This window comes from Coregonus clupeaformis, chromosome 24 (assembly GCF_020615455.1).
Source record: "Coregonus clupeaformis isolate EN_2021a chromosome 24, ASM2061545v1, whole genome shotgun sequence".
Classification (NCBI taxonomy): Eukaryota; Metazoa; Chordata; class Actinopteri; order Salmoniformes; family Salmonidae; genus Coregonus; species Coregonus clupeaformis.
The window spans coordinates 40,409,658-40,435,121 of record NC_059215.1 but is presented as its reverse complement, the minus strand read 5'-3'; the positions used below and the strand labels follow the sequence as shown (position 1 = coordinate 40,435,121).

The following is a 25,464-nucleotide window of genomic DNA, read 5'->3' as shown; positions in this document are numbered from 1 at the left end:
CTGGAAACATATATTTTATCATCAATGGGGGTAGCCTAATTTAGTGCCACTGCGCGTCCAAACATCGGAAAATAGAAAGAGAGTGACTCCGGTGGCCCCGTGTTGAGGGTCTCAGGTTGGGCTCTCAGGTCCCAATCTGTCGTTTCTTTGAAGGGGGCGCCGTTTTCTCTGCAGAATTTCGCCATGCTGACGTTCTGTGGAATCATGTGATTAAGCTCTGGTCCTTCCCAGGGTTCAATGAGCGCTGTTTGCCCCACCCCATCTCTTCAGCGCTGTCTATCTCATGTACTGTTCCCGGAGAGAAAGGGAAAAATAATACCTTAAAGAATAGGTTATTCCCGTGTTTCATCTTCCACTACCAGCCCAGGAGGGAACTGTCTTCATAGTGGAATGTGTTATTACAACACGCGTTATATATATGAATGTATATGCACATGTAGGCTCTACCGAGTACCTACCATTCGAATTCAGAAGGAATATAAAACTGAGATTGACAGTGGGCTATAGCTGCAAGAAACGGGAAAATTCGAGGGATTTTCGTATTTTCGTCATGTTTAGAAGAATCAGAACCCATTTAAGAATGTGTTGGGGACTATCAGAGCGCTTTTAGGAGCCTTGCTGATGTGAGGAGGGATACACATTTCAGCAACAAAAGAAAAGACAGCGAAAGGCCTTTTGGATTGAGAAAAACCAGCAAGGAACAGCCATCACAGAAACGGGGGAAAATCAGGAAAATTGAATTATTTCGGGGATCTAAACTGAAAACCGGACTCACCGTTTAGATCGAGGATCATATTATGGATATAAAATGTGTTAAATGAAGACGGAAGCAATGAAAATATTACACATGTAGTTCGTTAAGTGTCAATATTTTTTTCTTTCTACAGTCTGCGCGGAGAAAGGCCGCAGCAAATACGACTTTTCCCAAAGATATGTTTATTCTAACCCGTGTCAAAAAGATCCGTGTCAAATTTTACAGTCGAGTTTTTGTGCCATGCCGATTTTGGGTATTTGTCACAGGCAACAGTGAGACGTGAGACTCGTGCCGTTCGTGAGATGAAAATAGGATATTTTTAATCTCTTCAATTGATTGTGAAAGAGGCAAACCCTTCAATCAACCTTTAAATCTGTGGATGGTCATCTATATCGGTACATAAACGCTGTATGTGAAGACGGAAAAGGCTAATAGAATTGACCAAACTGAGAGGACGGCCTGGGTGTCGTCATCAACAGTATCCTGCCCTCTTTGACAGCAATATCTATTGAAAATACGCATTATATACACATACTTACAAACAAAATAGGACAACGTTTTAAAACAGACATTAGTTCGACGTAACATTAAACAACAGACTGTATACATGTCGTTAATATTGCTCTCAATTCCGTGGGTCAACCGAGGGATCTAGAATAGTTTGTTTTTTCACATTCCCCTTCCCCTGGACTCTCTTTCTTGCGGGAAGATGGGTTGTTTGGGCAACAGTAAGACTGAAGATCAGCGAAATGAGGAGAAGGCACAAAGAGAAGCAAACAAAAAGATAGAGAAACAGCTTCAGAAGGACAAACAGCTATATAGAGCAACTCACAGGCTACTACTTTTAGGTAAATTTGAATGGAATCTGATGTGTTGTAGGCAAGGCCTCATTGGCAACATTGTTTATATTCCTACATGACATGTTATATTTGATGTTGTGATATAGGATTTTGTTTTCTCTGTTTCTTCACATTTGATACATTATGTGGTAGGCCTGTGTGATTGTAACAGCTAGTGCCTAATCTATATGAAACATGGGTGTTGAGCCTCTACATGTGGGTTGTGGCTGTGTTCTCAGAACTACTAGCTGCTTGAAAACTTTCAAATCCATAGGCCTGTGTATTTCGAGGTGGGCCTAAGTGTGAAATAATGAACTCACTCTTTGAGCATTTCTACCACTGACACTTCTGTACTGTTATCATGTAAAAACAGTCTAAATGTCCTCTAAATGATATTTAATTAGAAAATGCCTGAGACCTAGTGTATTGAATGTTATACCAGTATTTCCGTTGGAGAGGAAGTTGTGGTAACTAAAGTAAGCAGAACAGAGTTCACATTTAACCATAATGTCTACTACAATGCTGCTTTATATAGCACTGTGCTCTTTGCACTTTTCTATGATATGACAATTTTTTGTTGTGCCATTGTCAGGTTTTCAGATGTTGGCATATTTGTGAGTTTGAATTTTGTCAGACAGTGGAGATAGAAAACCGACCATGATTAAGCTCATACCATTTGATATCACTGTTATGGGAAAGAAGATTTTCAAATTGAAATTGAGAATATAGTTGGCACCTTTATGCTTGATTCACGCTATAGGGTCAAGCCGAGCTCCACTGGGCTAGCCTGGTTATGCATCCACCACTGGAACCGTGCTGGAAAGGACAGTGTTAAAAGACTATATCAGAGCCAGTACAGTCCGGGTCAGCCCCATAGGCATTAGAGTGGATCTGTGATGAAGAGCTTCCTTTGTTATTCTCACATGGGGAAGTCCACAAACCTAAACTAGCCAATCTAAAATAATCTATCAGACTTGATAGAGGTTTTATGCCTTACTTTGTGTTAGCATTACACCCCTGGTTATAAGTGAAGCTGTTAATACTATTGCATTATTAGATTTCAACAGGTTAATATTGCACTCATTTATTTATATTTTACTGTATGTGTGGATTCACCAAACATCCCCCTATTGTACATTTCTTGCCTCAGACACAGTTGGTCTCACACTCAAGGTAGAAGTTGCCCCTAACCACATCAGTTCATCCAACTTAAATCCAGACCTTAACCAACTGGAGAATACAAGTATATCTGACCCTAGACCAGAGGTTAAGGGCAACCTCTTCCAACTCCTGGCCTCTGTTACTGCTGTGTGAGACCTCAGTCAGGTGGCAGAATAACCCATTTCAATTGGAACTTTTCTGATAGTTCAGCATTTCAAATCTGTGAAATAAACACTATCACTTTGAACATGTCTCTCTTTACAATAACTTTTTTGCAGATTACTTCTGAGCATCACATTCCAAATGGCCATCTCGGTTGGCTGTCAGGATAGTGCAGTGCTCTGTAATCTTTGAAATGTTTCTAACCACCACTTGTTCTCTATCTCTTTCGTTCGCTCTTTCTCTCTATACCTTTACACAGGGGCTGGTGAGTCAGGGAAGAGCACCATAGTGAAACAGATGCGAATCCTACATGTGAATGGCTTCAATGCAGAGTAAGTATCGTTTTATTCTACAGACTACGTTCCTCAACTGCGAATGAAGATCAGGGTTTGAGATGGGCAGAGGGATAGGGGAAATTCCCAGAGGAACCAAGAATGAAAACATTCAAAACACTAACTTGACCCTTATGCGTCTTTCATGCATTGGTCTTTCAATACCTGAATTGTATAATACACACACTATATGCACCTGTGCTACAGCACATGATGGGAGGGTAATTACAGTTCCCTCGGTTTGGCTTCAATAGCGACTATTACTTACTGTCTAGGTGTCTCGTCTTTATGTTATTTTTTAAATTTTTATGGAAATCTTAGATTGCTGTTGAAGAATTATCAGTACGATTGCATGGACTTCCAAAAATGAAAAGCTAATGTAAAGATGAGGAGTAAACTTCCTTTGGAACAAACTCTGTGGGGTTCAAGCCCTGCTTGGTGACGGGTGCTAGTGCATTGGTTGGTGGAGGTTTAAACCCAGGTAAGTAGGTTGGTTGGGGGTTTAGGCCTAAATGTGGGGATGGGTGAGGGTCCATGCCTCTGGGCACTTACATGCGACTTCTGCTATCAGAATACGATGATCGCATTGAAAAGACAAAAGTCGCATTGTGGTATGATTGTGTTCAGATCTGGCTGACCACCTCATTAGGTGGTCAGGGATGCATTGTGTGCGTATTTCTCCTCAGTCTGGACTCAATCAGGCTACCAAAAAGTGCATACAATGGGCGACATCATCAGCACTCCGCCCACAAGTCTCCAGAAAACGTGTGTTTTGGTAGTGAGAGGCACCTTATTATAGTGTTGGAGGACGTACGTTCCTAGCGTGTGAGGAATGTGTTTGCTGTCCTCAAATGCTAGCCAAATAAATAATATTTAGAAAAAAAGTGTTGTTTTACTAGAGTTATGCAAACCCGTTTGCAATCCCTTTTAGCTTTGCTAGCTATCTTGCTGGTTAGCTAAAGAGGTTAGCTGGCTAATTAGCTACAGTAGTTAGCTTCTGCCATCAAGTAGTTGTTGTGTTATCACATTTAGCCTTTTCCACCGTTTGCAGAATGCATACTGGCATTTGAATATAACGCGGGAAAATGGAATCCGGACACAATGTGGACACATTTAAATGTAGGTGTAGACGCATGATGTGTTCGGAATTCCATGATCAGAACTCCATGATCAGAATACAAAAATGGTATTAACTGTCAAGTCTAGATACAGCCTCTGTGCGTTGGTGGGTTGGGTTTTAGTCCCCAGTTTGTGGGGTTAGGTTTGACGGTTCAGGCTCTGGTATGGTGAGTGGCTTGGGTTAGATGAGCAAACCAGCACCTAAGGCACCCAGCAGCGTGTGACCCATCTCGTGACTCCATAACACTTACAACTGCTGTGTGTGTGTGTGTGTGTGTGTGCGCGCGAATATGCTCAGTTCGTCACTTGGTCACATCCTAGATCCAGGGTGTCAAACATACGGCCCGGGGGTAGTTTGACTAAAACATTTTAATAATACTTATTTGATTTTTTGGTTGGGGGAAAACAAACTCAATCTACTTTTAAAATGACTAAAACCAAATCGAAACTGTGTAGAAATTATAATGGACCTACATTCATACAGTTTCATGACTGTCCAGCTCGCTAAAAATCACAGAAATTAAAGCTAGACAGTCAGAGTATCAAATTCCAAAAACGATGCAAATTTTGACGGTGAAGAAATATGACCAATTTTCAGCGTGGCCCTCTGGACCTCGTTGAAGACCGAATGCCTGTCCTAGACATTTCAAACATTAATTGATTAGTTGGTTGTGTCTGTGTGTTAAGTTAGCTGTACTGTATATAACTTCAACTCTATGGTATTTGCAATGGATAAAATGTAGGGCAGTGTGACTGACTTCTTGAGCAATGTTTTCTCGTCAGTCCTGGAGGAAAATATACTGTACAAGGAAAAGGAATATAAGGAATTCCAGGAGGTGTTTGGTAGATTCCTTCAATCCTGGTGTATGATGTTTTTGCATTCAGTAACTTCCATTGAACTTCTATAGGCCTAATAGCATGATAGCTCATCCATTTGTGAAACAAATATATTTGGATTATTTTGTCTTCTTTAGTACATTCTTAGAAAAAGCTAGACACTGATGTATACACTAACACATGCTTTCTCCTTCCTTCAAGTTGTTGCCTATTCTCTCTCTCCGAACACAGACACACACCTACAAGCGAACACATGCTACTTTGTAATAGCATGTGATTTTTAATGACTATCATGTTGAAAATGTAAACAAGGCCTTCTCAATCTACCTCCTAACCCAATAAACAAGACGGTATGCCTGTGTGGGATACAGGCCCTTCTGCTGGCTGTTGCCTATTCTCTCTACTTTCTCTCCCTTCTCTCGCACCCTTTCCCTTTCTATCCTTTTATCTCTCTATTTGTCGGTGTACCTCTTTCTCCTTCACATTCTCTCCCTTACTCCTTGAATGCTGTTTGTGTTTTTGGTGTAAATTAAACATCAGTGGTAGTGCACAGTCTGTGATGGGTACTGCTCAGCAGAACGGTTGTTTTACAATTTAGTTGTACATTGAAACAGTCTAGTAATGGGCTGTTGCAGCTCAGTTACCACTCTTACAAGTGGGGTCATGCTTGACATGGGATCATTTGTAGCTATCGTAGCAGGTAGAGTGTAGACACTGGGAGACTGTGACCTGTTAAATATGAGTTTCACATAGTTGAAGATGTGTGTGGCAGGTTCAGAAGGGATGATGTTGAGGTATTGTGCATGTGTGCCAGCTGTTTATAGACTATTATCCACATACATTTTAGTTTTTTGTTTGCTGTATCATCAATATATCTGTTGTGTATGACAAAATGATATTTGTAATTTACAACGTGGAAGATTGAGCTTCGATGTTTTTTTGCAGAGAGAAGAAGCAGAAAATTCACGACATCAAGAATAATATTAAAGAAGCTATTGAGGTAAGTTTTCGGTTTGAATATCACTGTGGGTAGGAAAATCTAAACAGCTAAGCATGAATCATCAATATTTTATCAATGATTATTGAATATAAGATACCCCAAGACAATCCTGTGTTGTCACTTTATCTGTATTGATTGTGTGTGTTTGTGTCACTCTTTAGACCATAGTAGCGGCTATGAGTACACTGACTCCTCCCGTTCAGCTCGCCAGTCCACACAACCAACATCGAATCGATTATGTCCTCAACCTAGTCAATCAGAAGGACTTTGAATTCACATCTGTGAGTATGACAATGTTTCTACCACCCACACACATACAGAGATCATTATAGATTGGCATTGTCTTTTCATGAATGTACAGTATATACACGCCTGTGTGAGTGAGCACATGATTTTTTGTGTGTACTGTGCATGTGCACATATCTAAAGTGCCTTCAGAACATATTCATACCCCTTGACTTATTCCACATTTTGTTGTTACAGCCTGAATTCAAAATGGGTGAGGAAAACAAATCTATTTAATCCATCTACACACAATACCCTATAATGACAAAGTGAAAACAAGTTTTTAGAAATGTTAGCAAATTTATTGAAAATGAAATACAGAAATATCGCATTTATGTAAATATTCACACCACTGAGTCAATACTATGTAGAAGCACTTTTGGCAGCGATTACAGCTGTGAATCTTTCTGGGTAAGTCTCAGCTGGTAGAGCACGGCGCTTGTAACGCCAAGGTAGTGGGTTCGATCCCCGGGACCACCCATACACAAAAATGTATGCACGCATGACTGTAAGTCGCTTTGGATAAAAGCGTCTGCTAAATGGCATATTATTATTATTATTATTATTATTATAAAAGCTTTCCACACCTGGATTCTGCAACATTTGCCCATTTATTTTCAAAATTCTTCAAGCTCTGTCAAATTAGTTGTTGATCATTGCTAGACAACCATTTTCAGGTCTTGCCATAGATTTTCAAGTAGATTTAAGTCAAAACTGTAACTCAGCCACTCAGGAACATTCACTGTCTTCTTGGTAAGCAACTCCAGTTTAGATTTGGCATTGTGTTTTAGGTTACTGTCCAGCTGAAAGGTAAATTAATCTCCCAGTGTCTGGTGGAAAGCAGACTGCACCAGGTTTTCCTCTAGGATTTTGCCTGTGCTTGGCTCCATTCCGTTCTTTTTTATCCTGAAAAACTCCAGAATCCTTAACCATTAGAAGCATACCCATAACATGATGCAGCCACCACTTTGCTTGAAGATATGGAGAGTGGTACTCTGTAATGTATTGGATTTGCCCCAAACATAACACTGTATTCAGGATAAATAGTTAATTGCTTTGCCACATGTTTAGCAGTATTACTTTAGTGCCTTTTAGATGCATGTTTCGGGAATATTTGTATTCTGTAAAGGCTTACTTCTTTTCACTTTGTCAATTAGGCTAGTATTGTGGAGTAACTATGTTGTTGATCCATCCTCAGTTTTCTCCTATCACAGCCATTAAACTCTGTAACTGTTTTAAAGTCACCATTGGCCTCATGGTGAAATCCCTGAGCAATTTCCTTCCTCTCTGGCAACATAGTTAGGAAGGACGCCTGTATCTCTGTAGTGACTGGGTGTATTGATACACCATCCAAAGTGTAATTAGTGACTTCACCATGCTCAAACGGATATTCAATGTCTGCTTTTAAATGTTTTACCCATCTACCAATAGGTGCTCGACTTTGTGAGGCATTGGAAAACCTCCCTGGTCTTTGTGGTTGAATTTGTGTTTGAAATTCACTGCTCGACTGAGGGACCGTACAGATAATTGTATTTGTGTGGATTTGTAAACATTTCGAAAAACATAATTCCATTTTGACATTATGCGGTATTGTGTGGAGGCCAGTGACCAAACATGTATATTTAATCCATTTTAAATTCAGGCTGTAACACAACAAAATGGGGGAAAAGTACATTCTGAAGGCACTGTACATGTTCCCTTAGGAAGGCCCATCCACTAGTATAATAATAATATTATTATAATATGCCATTTAGCAGACGCTTTTATCCAAAGCGACTTACAGTCATGTCATGTGTGCATACATTTTTCCGTATGTAGTAGTCCCTGTTGCAGGTGCCAGCCTCATGGTACTGGTCGCTCTTTTGGGTTGTGGTACAGTACAGTAGTAATTAGCAGGTAGGGCCTCTATGGGATGCCCCTTAGCTAATTGACTGCCCTGAGGGAAGGCCTGGAGGTCTCTGAGTACCACTGCTTGACACTGATTGTGCCTTTAACGCCCTAAATATCTCTCTGGGACCCACGTGTCAGTGTCACTGGGACCCACACCTGAACAACAGAGTGCTTGCTGGTAGTCTTCAGGCTGTTAGGACTTGGCTGGGAGGGACATAGGACTCTATTCAAGTTAAGCAGGTAGCAGGTTTCTGGATAAGTCAAAAACATAATCCATTTAATTGAATTTATAATGGCTTTATCAATGCATTGGGAACTTTGTTATATATTGATCACAGAAACCTTAACGGATTTGATTGAATAGTGTGCACCACAGTGAGTTTTACTTACCCCTAGGACAGACAACAACATGTTGTCACTCATCAAAATGAAAACAACCGATAGGTTAATGCTTTGCGTATATTTTGCTGTTATTACGTGTTAATTTAGATCCACTTAAGAGTCTTAGGCTGATACAAAATGATCTATTACGATTGAATGGTTGCATCCCTACCATTGCGCCATAGACAGTTATTGAAGATTGCTTTGTCTTTTTTCTGGGCCTAGCACACCTGCCATAACATCTCTCTCTGAGTTTGGATGTCTAGGCCTACGTGTGAAGGCGATGTGATTGTCTGCTATCTTGCTCTGTGGTGTTTGGATGTCTGTGATTTTAGCTCCTGATGGAGGGGAGTTGGGGAACTCTAAGGTCAGACAGTGTAACTCTTTCTCTCCCTCCCTCCCTCCCTCCTCTCTGTCACCCCCCAGGCTGAGAGGAAACCGGTTCTACTGGTCACCTGATCTCAGAGTACATGTAGAAAAAAAGAGAGGATGAGGAAAAGGCCTTTAGAAGTGGGGGTATCTGGGGGTAGAAGTGGGGGCATCTGGAAGTAGAAGTGGGAGTATCTGGGGGTAGAAGTGGGGGCATCTGGGGGTAGAAGTGGGGGCATCTGGGGGTAGAGGTGGGGGCATCTGGGGGTAGAAGTGGGGGTATCTGGGGGTAGAAGTGGGGGTAGTTTGTACGGGTATCTACTGTCTGGGCTATTCACTTCCAGTTAATTTAATGTTTTAAGGTGTCGTTTTTGTTGTGGTATGGGATTTATTTTCAGACTGCTGATTTCTCGACTGATGATAATGGAAGTCTTATGGGTTGTCTAAACGCCAGTAAAATGTACATTTTCTAAAATGCAAAGCTACCAGGGACCTCACTTCGTTTCTCATTTCTCTCGCTACATGAAGCTATTGTAGTAGTGTTTACCATAGAGTTAGAATGCTATTGAGGAGATGCCCATTCAGCCACATTTTGCGTAAGGTTTTTGTGTAGCACATGCTACGTTATAGGTTGTTGTTTAGAAACCAGGAAAAAGCAACCAGCCATTGAAACGGAGCCATGGCCTTCTGATAAACCTCAACTTGACAATTGTCCCGTTGCTTCAAAAAATTGTTAAAGCAAAATCAAGCTCCCTGTGATATATTTTGCAAAACAATAACATTAGTGTATTTGAGAAAGGCCATCCCAAAGAATGAAATGGAAATTATAAAAAAATTAATTAAAGGAAAGATGGCAATTTCCTTTCTTTTTCGGCATTAGACCTGCCTAATTCTCACTTAAAACATAGTTTTTGTTTGTAATAGGCTAAATTACACATTCTGTTAACATCTGACTCCAGAGTGATCTATTCTTGCAATTTGTAGTCTATGACATTCCAGATTTAGATATGATAATTTTTTCACAAAGTAGTGAACTACTTTTTCAAAGTAACTTTAGTTCATTTCAACTTTATTTTTCTTAAGAGTAGCCTTAGTGTAGCTTAACTTCTTCCAGCGTGAAGTAATTGGTAGCTTGGTAAACTGTATTTTCAGAGTAGCTTCCCGAACACTGCAAGCCAGTGAGCAGGAGGGAAACAATATAGCATTGAGTTGTAGCCCCAAAGGATTCTGGGTCGGCTGCTGTAATGCAATAAGGAGTTACTAGAGAGGAGTTTTTTTTTTCTCAAGCGCATGACTGATAATAAAGGAGGACTCTGTTACTAAGACACATAATGAGTGCTCTTTTATGGAGATGGATGCATGGATTTCAAGTAACCCAAGCCAGCGAAAAAGTGGGACAAATATATTGGGCAGCGAAACCTAAATGTTATGCGAGTGTGTGTGGCCCAATTGTTCCACAAATGTCCAGTTGTCCAGAAGCATTTATTTTATACATGACACAGTTTCCTGTTTACCTTCATGGTCCAAATGGAGAAGAATGAAGGGAGATTTGAGACTAACTACCTTTCCATGTGCTTTTTAGCCCTCTGAATGTTGTCCATGGGGCGGTCACTCTGGTCCTTGATAAGCTATGTGAACATTCCCACTTTATGCAAAGGTTTTATCAAACAAGGATGTAACAGATTAGCCATTAGATATGACAGTTGACTCCTCTGTTTACACCTGCACCACTTTTGTTTGTCGAGTCAATGCAATTAAATATGATTCATTCAATATTATATGGGATTTTGACATGATTATTTAGGGGTAGGTCCGTGATACCTGCCAAAGATAAGTCAACTGACCCTCCCAAGCCTGTCGACCATATGCAATCTTAATTTCTCCTCATTGAAGGAAACGTTGAAAAACATGCCTTGTTTTTACTTGATTTAAGGCACAATCTAATTTCAACGGCCTGACTATGCCACTTGGTTTTTGCTATATTGAAGCTCCCCTTGGCCGTTACCCTCACTGGCCACAGAACCTGTTCTCCAGTCAATAAATGCCAGATCCCTAATAGGTGTGCTGCCCTATTGGAATGTCATTCTTCCCACCCATATTCACCTTTTCTGCATGTACACACGCTCTAGCCAAGCACAAAGGACACAGCGTGTGGTGTCAACAAAGATGCCGCACATCGCAGTGCCCTCAAACACAGCATGGATGGACAGTGTCCTCTTTTTCGACTTGCTTTAATTCAGTTGATCCTCTCTCTCTCTCTCGTCCTCTCTCACATTCTCTTTCTCCCCATGTATTTCTCTTTCAGGAGTTTTATGAAAATGCGAAGACTCTCTGGCAGGACGAGGGCGTGAGGGCGTGTTTTGAGAGATCCAATGAGTACCAGCTGATCGACTGCGCGCAGTAGTAAGTATGCACTGCACCGCACGCCGAGAGAGGACCAGCAGTCTTTAGTAGCTCCAGTGCCCTTATACAGGCCTGTGTTGCTGAAAATAAACAGTCTAGGCCAAAGATTAGGGGCACGTATAGCACAGTACCCAAACTGAAATGTATTCAATTTCATCTGAACTTTATTGTACAAAGCAATTTCCTTGAGACTGTTCTGATTTTCTGTGACATAATGGGCAAGTGTTCTGCCTGAAAAATGGCCCTTGATGTTTTATGTATTCCTATTGTTGTGGTTGAGGGTCTGTGTAAAAGGACCCGGGAAGTGGTGTGTGGACGCAGAGCTCTGTAATGGAAGTCCTCATGAGCTCACACTCTTACTCTGCATCTCCTCATCGCGTCTCAGTGCACGCACACCACAGTATGACATCACCAGAGCTGTCTGCATCAACAATGCCACCTCTCTCTGGCTATGCGTCTCTCTGCCGCTCTCCCTCGTACTCTCTCGCTCCACGCTCTCTCACACACATTCTCTTCTTCTCCTTCTTTTCCTCTCCTTCATGCTTTCTCTCTCAACTGTTGTGTGGCTCCATCTCCGCATCTGTGATGTAGGATATTTGCAGCGACAGGGACCAAAAATGGCAGGTCCTGAGTCATAAGACGGGAGATACAGAGATTTCACCAGTGGTTGGATGGGGAGGGGAGGGGGGGAGTACACCACTAAACCACAGTGACTGGAGCCTCAGAGTTAAATCTGTTATGGTGGTGTTTGATTTGAGCTGATTGTATAAAACAAATACATGTGCTAATGTTTGAAGAAATAGTGCTGTGTATTGGATTGTGTTACTTAACAGTCTAGGACAACCCCTTCAGGTGGTTCAGATGGTCCAGTCCAGTTTTGGTCCCTCCCTCTCTCTCCTGCTCTCTCTTTCTTTCACTCACTCTCCTCCACTCTTTCTTTCTTTCACTCACTCTCCCACTCTTTCACTCACTCTTTCACTCACTCTCCCACTTCCTCTCTCCCAGTCCCTCTTTCTCTCTCTCTTGCTCCCTCTCTTTTTTTCTCTTGTTCTCTTCTTTTTCTTTCTCTCCCTCTCTCAGGCTACTCTAGTCACACAAGATTTTGAGCTGATAGTCTATTTATAGAGCCTGTAGTTCTGTCTCTATGGCAACCATGCTGGAGGCCAGGGAGCTATTTTTGAATCTGCTCTGTAATGTCAGACACTACTTTCTCTCTCCCTCTCTCTTTCACACACAAATACACACACTTTTTCAATTGTACTCCCTTCCTACCTATCCCCCTCCCTCTCTTTCTTACCTCTCACTCTACGCCTTGCCTACCACTTCCTCTCTCCCCCTCCCACTCAGTCTCATCTCTCTCCCAGTGCCAGATGTCTGTGTTTGTCTTTTGGGTTCAGGCCGGTGGGCTAGGTCAGGTTTGTGAGTGTGAACCCTTGTGGAAGGAGAGCTTACAGCTTTTACAACATTATTCTATAACGTGTAGGAAAGGAAAATAGTTCATCTCCACACCTGTGTTCTTCTGGAGTCTGCAGTTATCTCTGGCCATCTTTGTTGCCATAACAAAGAATGGTAAATGCGCACGTACACACACATCATCTCTTTGTGTGTTTGTCCTAGTTGGGGCTGGGCGATATGGCCTAAAAATCCTCTAACTTTTTTCAAACTTATGGGCGATCCACGATATATATCGTATATATATATATTTTTTCTCTAAATAAGCATGGTTGTACAATTTAAATGTCAAATGCACCGCATTTCAAACAGTCAGCAATAATCTAATGAATTCAGGGTTTGTGAAGTTATACCTAGGCTAAATGTAAGCCTTCCACAACCATAAGACCCACTAATAATTTCATTCGTTTATCAAAATAGTTTAACCTGATTTTTTTGGTGCAATAATCACTGATCTGGCTTTCAAGTCTGGCTATGAAAATGGCCTTTTTTGTTATAAATTTAACTAGAACAATGCATAATGCACATTCACTAATAATGACCAACATTTTGTAGCAGGCATTAGGCTATAGAAAATTAACACAGGTCTCATCAACAATCTCTCAAGCCCACTTGCTAGTGATTAGCCAGCTAATCTTTTATATTTCAAGTTTAGCCAATTTGGATCTATTTGCTAGCTAACAAGGTTGAACAGTTGAATTGTTATGAACACACCCTTCTGTCTGTCTCCAACTGTTTGAAAAGCATGTTAGCCTGTCCACGTTGTTCAGATGTTGAAATCAAGTGGCCTACATTATTTATCAGAATGAGAACGAGTTGCCAATTCCTTATATAATTGTGTTTTATGCTTTATGCACATTTATAAAACACAGACTAGACAACCAGTATAACAAAATACTGCTAGCGGTACATGGTACACCAATGCCGCGCGCGACAAACTGAGCATTGTTTTCCCAGAATCAATGTACATTGATACGCTCGTTTTAGTAGTGTCTGCTCTGTGCGCAATTTGAGTAGTTGCGACATAAGGGTATCGTTCGAAAAGTTAACTTATCCTCTATTACAGTAAAATAATGTGTTATGGTGGCCATATGACCGATTCTGTTGGACCAAACCTCAAATGCAAATAGCGCGTTGAAACCGCTTGTCAGAGAGGAAGATTTGATCTCTCAACTTTGTTGGCGTGAGAGGCAAGGGGAGGGGCTTGTTGTGTGTGTGTAAACCAAAGAGGCAGAGGCGAAGCGAGAGGTTTCACTCTCGCTAAAAATCTGTCCAAAATAAGGCCAACGCGTTTCTATTGGCTTCTTTTGGATTTAAGCTTGTCGCCTCTACCTTCCCGCCTTTCAGACAACGACTCCCATTGTTAGGGCGGAGACGTGCATCTCGTCATTATATACAGATCTCTGGTGTAAATGGGAAGGTGCACACAGCACAGAAGCGCAGACGAGCGAAGGAGACAAGACCAAAAATACAACACGAGTACAAGCGGACATAAACGCTCATATAAACGAAAAAATAACAAAACCTCGATTCTTGCGATACAGGGATTTTGAATGTCGCGCAAAAACATAAATAAAACGATATCAAATGAATTTGATATATCGCACAGCCCTAGTCCCTTTGTCTCACCCAGTGAGTGCCGACTCATTCATGCCATGTCTCACCTGTAGTTAGGCCTGGCCCATTCCACCCCACCATGTCACATTCCTGGTTATCCAGAGGCTCGGCATTCCTCTGTGTTCAGTATGCTTGGGAGACCGGGCCAGCATTGTTCTGTCACGCACTGTTGGTACAGTTTGTGATGTTCAGTTGTATTAACCACTCTATAGGTACTGTTTAAACCCAAGTGAAATATCAGTTAACATTTATAACTTTGAATGGGACATTAGTCTCAAAGTCAGTATGACTACAGGACTAGAACCATTGCCATTCCTGTCATCTGTAAGTGTCTCTACAAATGACGTATATGCTAGTGTTTCTCTCCACCTCCTTGTTCCTGACCTGGACTGACACTGGTCCCTGGGATGTTACTAACTGGCTGCTCAGTTAGTTAGCTGACACTGATTCGAATCAGTTCTCAAGTTAACTAAAGGACAACAATACTTAATGTACATGTAGTTAAATAATTCTACATATATTCCTAATTTCCTCTTTCTGCAAGTGCTGGATTTTCACCCACAGCGGTCAATCCACCATTCACTGGGATCTTAACTCCAACACTCTGATGTCCACAGATTAACCCATCTTTCTCACTATAGTGCTATTTCCTTTTGCGATACATCGCTCCATTTTACTGTGATGTCTTACGAGGGTCTTGAACCTCCCTATTTGTAACATTTCTACCGAAATTGCCCTATAAATACATATTTTACACAAGAGTATAATGATAGTTCCCATTTACTGATTGTGGTTTTTCAGATCCCCTAACAATACAGTTTTCATGTCCATCTGAACCCTGATATTATGACATAACAACCATTCCTGGACCTGACTCCAAAAGCGAGCCACCGGTGGATAGTATCAGCACAAGGCTGACTTTTCAATGCCCCATATATTGAGCATTCTTTTTGTAGCAAGTATTTTATATAATAGCTTAAATTAAAATGACCAGATTGATTGTTTTAGATATCAGATAATAGACCCGATGCCAAGGTATTGGGACATCAAAGACCTGTTCCCAAGTAACTATAATTTTATACGGCATTGCTGTCTCAAGTCCTACTTGTCAAGTCCTAGTTTTTATCTAAGTTGGCCTCCAAAGAGGAAGGAGTGATGGCTTACTGCAGGTCAGTCCCTCCCTAGCAGAAAAATTGTTGGAGAAACACAGGTCTATATAATTCTATTGAGCTCAGTGGTCTCTACCTGTCCACACACAGAAAAGCTTCCCATAATGCTCACTCACTGCCCCTGCTGACTGTTGATGAGAATTCCATCATTTTGTCCTTTCCTGTTCATCCTCCTGAATCTCTGTTTTTCTTCTCCTCAGCTTTCTAGACAAGATTGATATTGTGAAACAGAGTGACTACACTCCCACTGATCAGGTGAGTTTCCGTGGTCTCAGTGCCGCCATCACCAGACGCCCAGGGATACATCTCAAATGGCACCCTGTTCCCTGTACAATGCACTACTTTTGGCCACTACTGTCCCTCCATCATCAACTGCCTTTCATAATATTTATAAATATAACACAGATTAATGACTCCTGTCTCTCTCTCTCGTCTCTCAGGACCTACTGAGATGCCGAGTGCTCACCTCTGGGATCTTCGAAACCAGATTTCAAGTGGACAAAGTAAATTTCCAGTGAGTATAACCCGGGGTTATCGTCCCATTCGGTTATTAGTACAATACCTGAAGAGCAATCTCCAACTCAGCCCTGCAGACGTTTAGGAGTCCATTCAGTGCAGCTAACATGTGATTCATCACTATGCCACAAGGTGGTAGTGTGTGATATATTGGTCTCACTTTGCCATTTCTTCCATAGCATGTTTGATGTTGGTGGTCAAAGAGATGAACGTCGGAAATGGATCCAGTGCTTTAACGGTAACACTTGTTTTTCCAATTGATCTGGCCAACCCAATAGAGAATAACTCACAAACACAATTCAGATCTCATTTATAGATGTCTTTATTTTTAGTCTAGACGGGTCCTAGTCTGTAGCCTCGTTCCACTAAAGGTTTCCTGTATTTTCCTACCTATTTACCATCACCTTTGCTTTTCTGCTATGCCTGTGTGTTTCGAGCTTAGGCTTAAAGCGAAGTGCCTTTTGACTGTGTCATTGATTGCACATTACAAAACCAGTTTGTCTGAGTCCCTCCTCCCTCTGTCTTCCCCACAGATGTAACAGCCATTATTTTCGTGGTGGCCAGTAGCAGCTACAACATGGTGATCCGGGAGGACAATCAGACCAACCGTTTACAGGAGGCTCTCAATCTATTCAAGAACATCTGGAACAACAGGTGACATACAAACGCACGCATGCACACACACCAGTGGCGGTCGGTGCTGTTCGGAGTCCATTCTTTAATTTTTTCATGAGCATGGCCTTATTTCTATTACAGCATATTGAATGACTGTCATTCATATTCCATTCGCCCAGCTCAGGTTTAGGCTACTACATGATACTTGAATTTACCCTATACCCATCATGAGGTTACTACAACCTAGCCTACAAATGAAAGTTTATAACGTAGGTGCACAGGTCAAGAGACAAATTGGAGTAATCAAGGTGACAGACAGTGAGTGACACATTCAATAACGCCTTGCATACTGTTGCCTGCATCTAGCTAATCTGGGGTGTAATCATTAGTCTACTTAAACAAGAGTTTCTATTGGAGAAATTCAGGTAGGTCCCTCCTAGGGCTGTGGTGGTCATAAAATTTTGTCAGCTGGTTATTGTCATGCCGGTCTCACGGTAATTGACCGTTAATTAACATAAACACGTTTAGCATCACCAGGCCTCCACGCATACAAGCTGCATACAAGCCGCTGATGCACGCCTTTGGAACATCTACATAAAAAAAAGTATATTCAATCAATTTAATATACACCATCACAATAAATCCAATATTTATTTTAGTCAGGTCTAAAGAAACATTATGATATGAAGATTTTTTTTTCTTCAGAAGAACAGAATATGAGTTGGCCTACTGTATGTTACCTGGCTATGCTCCATGCCATAGGCTGTAAGCTTGTTCATTTAGCAGACAAGATATGATTATAAGTACCTGGCCATTATTTTATATGATATGATTTTATAGTAAGAAGAATATAATTGAATAAAATAGAAAGGATATTTTTCCCATTCTGGAGCGAGAGTGCGCGCATATGAAGTGGCTACGTTGAGCGTAAAAGTGATAATTTGAAACAGGTCCTAAATGCTAGATTTAGAGTTATTTGGCAACTGTAGTGGTGAATGATACAAATCTTAGAGTGCCTTAGAAATCAAAAGATATTTGAGCTGCATGATGCGACTATAGGCTGTTGATGATTTGAGAAAGTCACCCAAAAAAGCTTGCGCTCTGTTCCTTGCTGTACACGCTCTTCTCTCATCAAGTGATCATATTTTCACCCGTCAGACTATTCTCAATGTAATCTTGTCTTTACTAATATGTACAGTTAGTTTAGATTTTGAATGGGCAAGAATAGGGACAAGACAAAAAAGAGGTCTGGAATAGCGAATGGAGGCCACTTTCCCGCCAGTAAGTTTTTCACTCATGTCGGTGCTGCACTACAGGTAATATTCCGCCCAAACTCTGTATGCCATGGCCTTTACCCAGTGCTTAATTTGGGAAACCAAGTGAAATCTGTTCTGCAACATCGATAGTAACATGTTTTCACAATGAAACATATTTCATTAAACTGTTGAAAGCCCCTCTCTCTGCGCGCTGGAAAAAGGAATGAAGGAGAGAGGGGAGGAGATGGAAACTCACGGTGGTGAGATGTCAGCCTATTAATTATGAAAATGTATATATTTTAAATGCCCTATTACTAGGATATTCAAAATAAAATACAAATGCACTATAATTTTAGACTAGATCTGAATTTGTTTAATTTAGGCTGGACCAATTATCTACCAAAGGTACCTTAAATCAGTATTTCTTTGTTTTTCTGCCAGGTGTAATATGCGGTAGGGTACATAATTATTTTAATTCAGGGGGGTTTTCGGGCTTGGACTCATATATAGGCTTATGCATAACCTCTAACATGCATATGGGTATTTTTAATTAATAATCACTGTAGAAAGCGCTGACCATTTCGTTGTGTTAGACTTTGAAACAACATCTTAAAACACCAGGTTTTCCACTCAGTTTCAACCTGTTGTTGAACTTCTTTCTTCAAATTGATCAATCACAGTGAGGTGAGTTTTAAAAGCACATACTGTTTTGATGATAAGTGTTTGAGGTGATTTTTGTTGACATTTGCATTGATGTCAGAGTGGTTAGAGGGACAATAGAGCTCTGAGTACCAGGCCATTAGCGACCTGATGGTCGTTAGCGAGTTAACTAGCTTGTGTTGTAGTAGTGAGACAATGGCGATGGTGGCTGCAGCAGCTGTTATCAATTTTAAGGTGGATGTTGTTGCTAATTTGTAGCATCACCCTTTTCAAGATTAATTTTCAAACTTCGTTTACAAACTATCATCTGAGTGGCCCTTTTTTGTAGCAGCTTGCAACACGGCTATCTCTTTGAACATTATAACTGTGTTGCATTTAAACTTTAGATCACCAGTTAGTGTGAAGAATGTGATCAAATATATTTGCAATGGGAAGTAATAGCTGGTTTGTTAATTTCATTTTGGAAATGAAATGGTTGTGCTTTTGTATTGTTCTGATTTCATGGGGCCTACTGGAGTGAATGGGCTGCTTATTCTTTAACATGATTTGATGCTGTGTGTGACTGCTGTCGCCTGTCTGTCAGCTGTGTCTATGTGTTTCACCAAAACTGGCTCTTCTTCAGCCCAATGGAGTGCACAGGTATTATGGTCGCTGTCCTTTCAGCACCATGAGCCTGTAACCTCTGATGTGACACTGTTGTTTATGCTATTGGTGATAGTCTGATAGTGGTGTTAGGGTACCATAGGTTGTGTCACATGTTGTGTCCACTGTCCACTGTCCAAACCGGTTCTGTTTCTGTGTGTGCGCAGCCCGAAGCGCGGCCAGGCCTGTTTGATTCATTCATACAACTAGAATGGTCTGACTACATAAGATATGTCGGGCACATTTAAGTGATGCTATATTTTCTGTTATGTTATTTTGGAGTTTGATGCGATGTATTGGAAGATTTTTGGTCCCTCTGAATGCCTAGATCCTATAGTCACGGTTCTACACTGTATTAATGTTATAGTCAACAAACTAGAACTAAGGTGTTAGTAAACCCCAAATCCAATCCATGTGTACAATCACACAGTACGATGTACAGCAAGCAGTTTAGCAGTTTAGCAGTTACACCGGGGGCCCCGGTGGCAATAAGTTAATAAGACCGAAAGCTTACCTTGACTTGAAAGAGTTGCAGTGTTGGATAGTCTTAGCCAGCTAGCTAACATAAATAGCATTCCTCTCTGTTTGAGTCAGGTTGTTGAGTAGGCCAAATTAGCTGAATTTTCTAACAAAGTGAAAGGTAAACTAAGAAGAAAAAAAAGATACAACGCAATATAGCTAGCTCTCTCTGCTGCTTCTCAATTTGACTAAATTAATTTGTTCAAAACTTTACAACTATTGTCTTTCTCTCACTTTGAGTCAACTACTCACCATACTTTATGCACTGCAGTCCTAGCTAGCTGTAGCTTATACTTTCAGTACTTGATTCATTTTCTGATCCTTTGATTGGATGGACAACATTTTTAGCTCATACTGCAAGAGCTCTGATGGTTTGGATGACGTCCCCAAAGTCGTCATAATTACTGTGTAAGTCTATGGAAGGGGGTGAGAACCATGAGCCTCCTAGGTTTTGTATTGAAGTTAATGTAAACAGAGGAGGACATAAAATAGCTGTCCTCCGGCTACACCATGGTGCTACCCTAGAGGATGCTGTTGAGGCTAATGTTCATTGCAAAACAGTGTGTTTTAATCAGTTATTTGGTGACATGAATATGTTTAGTATAGTTTTATCTAAAAAGGGTACATTTTTTTGAATGTTTCATTTTTTAATTATGAAATTCACTGAGTAGGATGGTCCTACCCTTCCTCCTCTGAGGAGCCTCCACTGACACACACACACACACACACAGAGAAACACACACAACCCATGACACCCACTATCCACAAACAATGAAGATTCATTCTATTCCTCTGTTCTAATGAAATGCTCTCATCATAAATATAATTTGCTAGCCCTAAATGACCACTGATTGCTTTCTACCTGTGTATTTACCCAGCATCTCTGTGTGTGTTTGTGTCTCTTTAGGTGGCTGCGGACCATTTCTGTCATCCTATTCCTCAACAAACAGGACCTGCTAGCAGAGAAGGTGTTGGCTGGGAAATCAAAAATCGAAGAGTATTTCCCAGAGTTTGCACGCTACACCACACCGGATGATGGTGAGAAGTTGATACACTTGACTGGTTGTTAACTGTACACACACCCCCACAGAGCACTTCTGCTTTTAGCCACAGTAGGTGGCTCCTGAATGTTCTTTCCTGTGGCTGATAAGTAATCGCCATAGCGAACTGTGTCACTGACCATGTGTGATGGTGTACTAGAATCCAATCATAACACTCATCATCAGTCTCTCACGCTTCTATAGCAACACCAGAACCAGGGGAGGATCCACGCGTCACGAGGGCAAAGTACTTCATACGAGATGAGTTCCTGGTAAGTGCAGAAATTCCAATGTCTCCCCTGCTAATGTTATCTAGAATCTTATGGTATTGATTACAAAATAGGATCTAATCACAACAAAAGATGCCAAATGAGATGACTTTCTCTTACTCATATTGAATAAGTGAGCAGGAAGGGTAACATGCAGTAAGTGTTAGATTTGTTATTGAGTCAAGTGGATGATGTCCCGATGGTGGTAGTACTCTTTTGTCTCATTGTGCTTCACTGTGATTTCAGAGGATCAGCACAGCCAGTGGAGACGGCAGGCACTATTGTTACCCGCATTTTACCTGCGCCGTCGACACGGAAAACATCCGCCGGGTCTTCAACGACTGTCGGGACATCATTCAGCGGATGCACCTTCGGCAGTACGAGCTCTTGTGATTGGAGGGGGCTGCAACACAGACTCTGAACCCCCACCTCCGGTCCCTCCCTGACCCCCCCCTGAAAACCACCCCTGTCGCCCTGACTCTGTGTGCTCTTGGGAACTCCTGAAGTCAAACTAGATATGAGAGCTACAGCGCAACCTGGAAAGAGTATTGAAACACTGCAAAACACAGAATACATTCAAGCCAGATCAGCTGAACTCCACTACAATTTAGCACTGTGCTCAGGACTTGAACCCATTTCACCACACACACACGCGAGTACGCACGCTGACATGGCACCGGACCCGCTTTCTTTCACAATCTCAGTTCATATTTTGACACACACAGACACACTCTTAGACACACTTGCTCTCAATTTACCCATAACTGCTTGCATACAGAAAAAGAACACACATGCTTTTACTTGACTGCATGGTCACTGGTCCTGAACTGAGCAAGTGGAGAGTCTTAGCTGCTTGCTGTCTGCAGCCACAGATTGACTGGCTCAGTACTTTCAATGAATCACAGCCAAAATACCTACCAGGAGCAATTTCAATGACTGACAATGATCCAGAGAAGCATCATGGTGAGCAGGGCTTGGGGGAGGGGAATATCTATGTGAATTTGGCGGAGCTTGGACACCATGACGCCCACAGGATTGTCACATGACTTTGCCTTGTTGGTACAGCAGCGGGAGGAAAAAGGCCAACGTTCACAGAACTCAACGGAGTGCAAAGCCCATATACAGTACAGTACCATATAAGTTAAGAGAAGTCTGATCAGCCCTGTTTCTGTCTCCACAGTTTGTTTTGTCTGTGTAGGCTGTTGTGCCATTGTGCCCTGTGCGCTCTCACACTCTCTCTCTCCCCTCTCCCACTCTCTCTTTCACTCCTCCCTGTCGTCTCTCTTAACTTCACCACATACCATGCACTGTTACTTTACTGGCAATGCTCTTTGTTTTTAAAGAAAAAAAGTAATCCTGAAATTTAAAAAAATAGGAAGAAGATAATTATAAATGGGACACTAATCTTTAGTCATGTGGTCACCCCCCTTCCTACCCCTTCCTTGGTTTCCTCCATCTCCCTTAACCCCCCTTCCTCCTACACTAACCCTCCTTCCTCCTCCCCAGGCTCTGTGTATCTCTTTACTTTACTGCTGAACTATTATTCTTGTACAGACTGTAAAATGTATTATTTTGTACAACTTTATTGAAAAAAATAACTTTAAGAAGATCCCTGTGCCTTGATCACGACTGTACGTGTATAATGAGCTAAAGTGGGTGTTATACTGCGCTGTATAGTTTGGCCAGTTTCCCCCCTCTCTCCCAAGGGAAGAGGAACAACCATTCCTAGCTTTAGATGTTTATTTCTCTCCCCCATCTCCCCTTTATGATTTAAATGTCTATTTTTGGATCCATATACCAAAAAAATATAAATATATGAAATGTCTATGGATTTAAAAAAGTATTTTATTAGAATCAAAGAACCTTGACACATTGTACACTTGATATAGTGTGCTTATTGCTATAACTTAAATCCTTTTCGATTAGGTTTGTTTCATTAGCGACATCTGCAAACAACATGAAGGGTGAGTGTTTATTTACCATTTTTAATTTCATTTATAGCTTTAAGGTAAAAGGTAATGAGAAATATCAAAATGCAAAACATTGCTTGTTTCTACATGAATCTTTCTTTTGCTAAAGAAAAGAAAAAAGAAAATGGTATTGTTTTGGGGTCCTTCCTAGCGTTGCACAACAGAGGCGGACTGTACAGTATTACTTTCACTTCAATGCCCTAGTTTTCATTTACTGTGTACATCAGAAATGGGTCTCTACTTTCAGAAGAGGAGCTCTGCGAAATAAAGGTTTTTGGTGCAGACAGCAACAGGCCATTCCTTACACACAACCACAAGGACAAACCTACACCAGATACACCCATGACATTTCATTCATCCATCTTTAGCAATGTCTCGTTATGTCCACTGTATTTACTTAGACAGCTCTTGAGCTCCTCATACAGTGCCCCATACTGTTACTTCACTGCTTTTCACAGATAGCGTTTTACCCTCAGTTCCATTTGACATTCTGTTGCATCTATCACATGCATCCCGACTCTATTCAATTCTGTCTTTATGTTTCCCATCCAAGGCGATAGAACGGTCTTTCCCAATTTAACCCAGACACAGGTATTCACCACATAGCTTTTTTGTACAAATTCACAGTTATAGTTTATGAAAATATGAACATCGGTCTCTTTCAGAGCATGGTTCTCTGGGTATTTACCTATACATTGTAATCTTGACCTACACCATGACAATGGTTGATTAATGTATTTCTCATCAGGAGTGTAGCTTAGAGAATTACAAGATAATTAAAAACTGCAGTAATTGAATGTATATGAGGGGATGCAGTATGTTTCAATTGCATCTATTGACGAGTGAGTCATTAGTTCAAGGTCAAAGGAAGTGAGAGGAAAGAGGCAGGATTCTGATGAAAAGGGAGGAGTGCTGGATTACATTTTTTACATTTTTGTCATTTAGCAGACGCTCTTATCCAGAGCGACTTACAGTTAGTTAGTGGATAAAGGGTTTCTTCAGCCCAACATGAATGTCCCTTGATATGACACTGTTCAGTGCCATGCTCCTGAACACGAACACGAGGAGAACACTGCCAATGACACAACTGAGAGCAGAAGGTAGGTGTTCTATGTAGCATGATGGACAAGTCCTCTCAATGATATTGAGCAAGATCTACAGGGTGGTTGGCTCAAGAACTACACTGAGTATACCAAACCTCAGAACAACTTAAATTCCTCTCGGGGCATGGACTCTACAAGGTGTCGAAAGCGTTCCACAGGGATGCTGAACCATGTTGACTCCAATGCTTCCCACAGTTATGTCAAGTTGGCTGGATGTCCTTTGGGTGGTGGACCATTCTTGATACACAAAGGAAACTGTTGAGCGTGAAAAACCCAGCACTGTTGCAGTTCTTGACACAAACCGGTGCGCCTGGCACCTACTACCATACCCCGTTCAAAGGCACTTAAATATTTTGTCTTGCCCATTCACCCTCTGAATGGCACACATACACAATCCAGGTCTCAATTGTCTCAAGGCTTAAAAATCCTTCTTTAACCTGTCTCCTCCCCTTCATCTATACTGATTGAAGTGGATTTAACAAGTGACATCAATAAGGGATCATAGCTTTCACCTGGAGTCACCTGGTCAGTCTATGTCATGGAAAAAGCATGTTTTGTATACTCTGTGCATACTTTGTTTTTATCTATGGACTGAATGTTTGACATAGCTTGCTATTCCTGGTGACTGGGTGAGGGCTGGGTTCATGGTCTGTGATGCTCTGTGACACTAAACCATATCAGAATAGCCTCCATACTTTATGGTTTGACTGATTTATATGATATACAGTGCATTCGGAAAGTATTCAGACCCCTTCACTTTTTCCACATTTTGTTACGTTACAGCCTTATTCTAAAATGGATTAAATACAAATGTTCCTCATCAGTCTACACACAATATCCCATAATGACAAAACGAAAACAGGTTTTTAGAATTTTTTGCAAATTTATTAAAAATAGAAAACAGAAATACCTTATTTACATAATAATTCAGACCCTTTGCTATGAAATTCGAAATTGAGCTCAGGTGCATCCTGTTTCCATTGATAATCCTTGATGTTTCTACAACTTTATTGGAGTCCACCTGTGGTACATTCAATTGATTGGACATGATTTGGAAAGGCACACCTGTGTATATAAGGTCCCACAGTTGACAGTGCATGTCAG

The 25,464-nt window shown here is 41.2% G+C and overlaps 1 protein-coding gene across 2 annotated transcripts; it reads left to right on the top strand.

The window, feature by feature from the left end:
* The first annotated feature begins 258 nt into the window (after positions 1–258).
* Positions 259–23,544, top strand: LOC121538121 (guanine nucleotide-binding protein G(s) subunit alpha). 2 transcript variants are annotated; one of them, XM_041845904.2, is made up of 12 exons: positions 259–1,602; positions 3,176–3,248; positions 6,150–6,204; positions 6,366–6,485; positions 11,435–11,532; positions 15,971–16,025; positions 16,211–16,284; positions 16,466–16,524; positions 16,820–16,940; positions 20,886–21,016; positions 21,223–21,290; positions 21,534–23,544. In XM_041845904.2, exons 1-12 carry the CDS (start codon positions 1,464–1,466, stop codon positions 21,678–21,680), a joined length of 1,140 nt encoding a protein of 379 aa, XP_041701838.1. In that variant the 5' UTR covers positions 259–1,463; the 3' UTR covers positions 21,681–23,544. The 2 variants fall into 2 exon arrangements, with proteins under 2 accessions (XP_041701838.1, XP_041701837.1); XM_041845903.2 differs by having other exon boundaries at positions 21,205–21,290.
* The last annotated feature ends 1,920 nt before the right edge of the window (positions 23,545–25,464 follow it).

Excerpts from the sequence above, each read along its gene's own strand:
- LOC121538121 (XM_041845903.2), top strand. The coding sequence starts at position 1,464 with ATGGGTTGTTTGGGCAACAGTAAGACTGAAGATCAGCGAAATGAGGAG. Across the intron at positions 16,026-16,210 it reads ACTACACTCCCACTGATCAG|GACCTACTGAGATGCCGAGT; the intron begins GTGAGTTTCCGT and ends CTCGTCTCTCAG. Across the intron at positions 16,941-20,885 it reads AAGAACATCTGGAACAACAG|GTGGCTGCGGACCATTTCTG; the intron begins GTGACATACAAA and ends GTGTCTCTTTAG.